Source organism: Trichoplax adhaerens, genomic scaffold (genome assembly GCF_000150275.1).
Source record: "Trichoplax adhaerens TRIADscaffold_3 genomic scaffold, whole genome shotgun sequence".
NCBI classification, from domain to species: Eukaryota; Metazoa; Placozoa; class Uniplacotomia; order Trichoplacea; family Trichoplacidae; genus Trichoplax; species Trichoplax adhaerens.
This window is the reverse complement of record NW_002060945.1, coordinates 2878077-2883823: the sequence shown is the minus strand read 5'-3', so window position 1 is coordinate 2883823 and position 5747 is coordinate 2878077. Positions and strand designations below refer to the sequence as shown.

The 5747-nt window shown below is 32.5% G+C and overlaps 1 protein-coding gene across 1 annotated transcript; it reads right to left on the bottom strand.

The window, feature by feature from the left end:
- Positions 1 to 2909: 2909 nt before the first annotated feature.
- Positions 2910 to 5306, bottom strand: TRIADDRAFT_63739 (expressed hypothetical protein; the record flags this gene model as incomplete). The annotated part of the gene is made up of 5 exons (XM_002110344.1): positions 2910 to 3032; positions 3773 to 3883; positions 4079 to 4166; positions 4757 to 4860; positions 5253 to 5306. 5 exons carry the CDS (start codon positions 5304 to 5306, stop codon positions 2910 to 2912), a joined length of 480 nt encoding a protein of 159 aa, XP_002110380.1.
- Between the last annotated feature and the right edge of the window lie 441 nt (positions 5307 to 5747).

Below are 5747 nucleotides of genomic sequence, written 5' to 3'. Positions count from 1 at the left end.
ACTAATTGTCTCTAGCTGAGCATGCGAAAGCTGCTAATTAAACTTAGCACCTATATTCAAATAGTAGTCACTTTTTATGTTTATTGCTAATCGTAATCATGATATTTAGACTTACACGTCACACTATCTGGGGACAATCCGTAATCGACAGGATTTCCCCTATCATAATGTACATATTTACGGACACCTTTCTACACTCTTTAATAGTTGTGTTAATGAATACGCGTACATGGATGATTGAGATCATGATGCTATACGTAAAAATTCAAGTAGTGAAGCGGTAAAGGTATCCCAAATTTTTTATAAATTTAGCTAATATGATCAAGGTTAAAAATATTACTAAATGCAATTCTCTCACAATTGTCGTAAGTTTCGATTTTTTGTATATAGTAATGATTGAGATAATAAAATGTATTTATTTCGTGTTGAAGATACATTTTATTAGACATTTATGCGAATTATATACATTTAACTATTCATTGAAAAAATCGAAGGTATGATGAAATTGAATCTTAAATTGAAAACGATAAACTTGTCTATTTAAGATTCAGATATAATCATACTGTAAGCCTGAAAATACAATAAACTATCTAGCAATAGTAAATGCTTGCTAAGAGAATCAGGCCCTTAAATATTGTCTTAAACATAGTGTCTTATTTTATCTCAAATCGATCGACCTTTATACTGTATATATTTTGGTCTATTGAAGGTAATATATAATCTTGATTGTTTAGGACAAAAAAAATTTACATCAGTAGACTTTAAATACGAGCATCTCGTAAGTTTAAATAGCTGTTTTGAATTTTTTTAATGAGTAGGAATAGCCTAATAGTCTAATAGGAATAGTCTAAATTTTGTTCTACGTTTTAATCTCAGTAGTTGACAACTATCTGGCAGATACTTTGATTACGTGATGATCATCTTTACCATGTTTGTTGCCAATAACATTGAGATCCTACAAATATTTCCAAATTTCTGATGAATTTAGATGAAAATTATCATCATTTATCAACTTAGGAATTTAATGATGCTAGCTAGTTAAAATCATAGTTACCCATTAATTCTTTCATGGTTTATTTATTTCGTTTTACCCGTAATTTTAACTGTTTTATTTTATTTTAACGGACGTAATTGATCACATATTAATATTCATGATACCTAAATTTAATAACTTGATAATAAATTAAAAATAATTATTGAGACAGGTTTCTTTATCGATTTGTTAACAGATTCATCGTTATATTGAGATAGTTACAATTGGCTGTTTCGTAGCTTAAAAATTTGCTCACGGATGTATGCGTGACGATCGGGTGTTTATTTTCTTTACGTTTTTGTACAATGACGTGCAATACTCGGGCACTCGTAGTTATAGCACATTTATTCTATTAATTAACGGTTTTTTAAATTGCTCACAAAATTCTGCCTTAGAAACGTCTGGGCAATGACTAGTTTGTAATTTATTCATTATATAGTTTGCTTTTATATTTTTCGATCATTTCTACTTAAACGCTTTAATAAAAAATTATTTTAGATAAAAAGTTCTACTTTGAGTGGATGTACAATTTGTGATTTTACTCGTACAGTATATCATTCTTTTACAGCTTCCAACACATTATTGCATAAGGTATAACTTTCTTTCATTTTGTTTATGCTTGTTTTCAGTATACTGCGATAGGCTACCGGATGCACAAATTTTATTGAAATTCCATACAGCTTCAGTTTTTTTCAAATGCGGTGTGCTGCTCCTTTCTCAGCATTATACATTATTGTGATACGATAAATCAACGTAAACGTTGCAATAAGTCTCAGTAAGATCGTATTTTAAAATCTAGATAACTACGATAGTGATTCACCAACAAATTTGTTCTTTATGTATTGAGTGCTAATGATATTTTATGAATAATGGAAAAGCTTGGTGAAGCAAAATCTTGCATGAATAATAGGTATGATTTTAGCTACGGTAAACTTGGAGATATAAATGACGCTAAAGAACCTACCAAGGAACACGGATGCCAATCAGTCAGTCTGTTTAGTACGCACTTTGTACGTTCTTTTCACTTTTAACATGGAAGTTGATAGACCATCCCATGTTGTTGATCAATGATCAGCCTTTCTAGTGCATGATTTCTTAACCCTACTACATAACTGCTGCAATTAGCTAAATCATTACAGCATTGCTTCTATGCCAATTCGAATCGGCTTGTTATTCTCAAATTTTAATATTTCTAGCTCATTTATTTTGGACCATGATTGCAGTTCAAAATATAATACAATAAATAGTAACCCATTAAATAATAATAGTCTTAGCTATGCTATAATTGGGCACCACTGAAATTGGAGGTCTCTTTATAGTATGTAATTACTTAAGTGACGTATTTTCTCATAATTAATTAATTAAATTGACAGTACATGCATTTCGTTCTGTGATATGTTGCAAGTACACGTCTCAGAATAAGTATAAATCAAAGATTCTGCGGTAGAATTTCTCATTATAGACTATGAAAATAGAGTCATTCGGTGTAACGGTCAGGTCTGACAAGTCTATGATACCGCGTCCTATCGAATTGCCGCAATCTGCAGTAACTTCAACACTGGAGACATTGTATTACTTCAGATAAAGAATTGATAGTATCTACTTAGACATTTAAATAGCATAGAAATAATCTAGATTAATCTTGGCTGAGATTGCTGTTGAAGTGGACTAAATTTTGAACAAAATTGAAGCTTCAACAAAGTATTCCTAATCTACATGATGAAACATTCCAGAACTTAAAACAGATAATGATATTTGTGGGATAAATCAATGCAGACTGCTATCAGAGAATTGATTTATTTTAGCTGTAGAGCATTTATTAAAATGTAGTATTTTGCTATCGCATCATTCCTAAATATTAGTATGCAGCTCAAAATTACGATAACATATTATGACGAACGTAAATATTATTTTGCTGTTCAGTAAGTTGCTTTTTCCAGTTGGTGCGAAATCTTATAATTCGATTGGAAATGGATTCGGTATTCAAATTTTGTTGATTCTATAGAGAAATATAATTAGTGATGTTAATGTCGGCTGGTGATAAGAAAATTCCGTTACAAGATCCATTTTCAAAGACATTGGAGTGTAAGTCATCAAGCGTATTTAATCAGTTGTCTAGCTAAAATTTAGATATACAAATTCGAGGATATTTATTACTGATTGTAATTATTCTAGTTACGAATATTTCTATAATCTGTACGTATTTTACAAACTCCTGCAAACGCCTACTTAGTAACAATGGTAGGTAGTTTCTCATTGTAAATACAAGCACCATTGCGGCATGAGCCATAGAGTGGATACTTTAGAATGCTTATATATAAAATTCTATTAAAATTTTAATGCGCCTAATGGGATATGCCTATGTGACTGGCTCTAAACGCAATTTCAGTGTCGGTAAAAAATAAATTTTAAATCACGACTATCAAAAGGGCTGTAGTTTATTTTAATAGTAAGGTTTACTAGCTTATTAGAGTCTTAACACTTGTATTAAGATGAAGAGTAAGATTAATGATGGCCAACTACTGAAACGAAATACGTGTATTTAAGAAAGTTTCATCTATTCCAATTTTCAACTAGGGTGTCCCTATTTTAATCACGCCATTTGCTATAGTATTGAGTAGTCAAATCATGATCGTTTTCTTATCATGACAGTTTTCAATTAGTTATATAGGGGTTACTGGTCGAGATGGAAATATGCTGTCACTTTAGAACTAACAATTAGCACTATTGATAATTTACCTGCATCTGGCTATTTCTTGGAAGTTCTTTCCTTGCGTACTTTTCATAAATTGAATACGTTAGATACAATAGCAGCAATGCTAATACGACCAAGACGAAAATAACAACGCCCTGTAAAAGTATTGAACCGCAACGTTGAGAAAAATGTGATAAAGATATTCCAAGAGGTACAATATTTTTATGTTTTAATTTCATAGTGTGTTTTTAACTTACTATATCTGTCATTACATTCGCTATGTTACCAGGCTAGTATGCTGTATAATCATACCCAGCTGGCAGAGCATTTTAGCTATTCTAACAATTTACCTGATTGATACCCATATTGCGAGTTTGAAATTTACACTGGCAACGTAGGCAAAATATATCTGGTAGTCCGACAGCCTTGGAGCAGGTGCTATATTGAAAGCGATTTTGTATATATCAGAAATGTAGGATAAAGTGGTTCTTTACACAGTACTTCATCCTTTTGAGTAAGAGGCATGATATCAAACAATTCTATATGAAGTATCAATGATAATTATTGATGAAGACCTAGATATTTTATCGTTTAATCAGTTAGCAGTAATGACTTTTGTGAATAGTTCTTGACTAGATACAAATAATCGTTCCATTTTGCGGCTATAGCTTGAAGTCAATCTCATATCCAAGTAATTACAAGGAATCAATGCCATTTACTTACAGTACCCAGTGGCGTTAACACTAATTCTAGAATCAGTTCAAGTGGTACGCTTGCAAACTGTATAAGAATTACTAACAGTATCGGTATGTAATAACATCACTGTATCTTTAGGCACGGATGTGTCTTCGCACAATAACAGTAACTATTTTACACGTTGCGATCCTTGGATGAGACCGGAAGTAGGAGTTTGAAGACATTTTACGTTTATCATTCTATCTTGTGGCTGACTTTATAAAGCAGTATCATTTGGATGATATTATACATGAAAACGTATTGCAACAGCAAAGATATCACCATGAATTTACCAATTTTGAGTGGATTCCACCACTTTAATAAATACATTTCTAATCTTGGTGTACTCGGTATCTTTAGGACATACGCATATACATCGTGAATTGCTAAATTGACCCTATGGAATGATTGAAATTCAAGCAAAGTGTATTAGTCTATTATCTTACGCCTTAGTATTGAGAACAAACTATGAATGTCGTAGATGGTCCTATTTGTTAATGTAGAGTCTATAAATTCTAATTTGCTTTGGTTGTACAATGTGGGTATGATATTGTAGTTGATCTTTTACCATAGCAGTCAATATTGATTTGTGTCTATCGCTACTTTATAGACTATGCGTCTAACTCTAACAACATTTCAACATGTTCATCGTTGTGACATATCATAGCATCTCGACTAATAAGTATTGTAATAGCATCCATAGCGTAACCAAGATGCAATCGATCAGTTTAGTTTTAAGCTTTGTAACTGTAAATGATTCATTTCTAATTATGACATGATTAAACTCACAGCGCTTAATTTGATGAGCAACGCTATCAAGCAGAAGAGAAAGGCGTAATTCATTTTGGATCAGCGTGTCACGTCACCAGTTGACCTAGTGGAATTACAATAGGAATTTGCAAGCTTCCATGTACACTTATTGTACAGTAGAGCAGGATTTCAGAGTTGCACAGAGGAAATCAAAGAGAAAGTCAATCAAGTCAAAGTATGTTGGATAATTCTAGTGGATTACAGCTATACAATAATAAACTAGGCCTCTTTTTGAAAGACTTTTTGGGCCCAAATCGCCCCCATCAAGTAAAATAGGAAAGCTAGGATAGATGTCGTTGTCTAGACTCTTGAGGTGAGGGATAGTACTGTAGTCACACCACTGGTGTCAGTCCTATCTTGCTACGTCACTAGGGTCAAAGCTAGGATAGATGTCGTTGGGGACTTGACGTCTTAACTCTTGAGGTGAGCGATAGTACGGTAGTCACACCACTGGTGTCAGTCCTATCTTGCTAC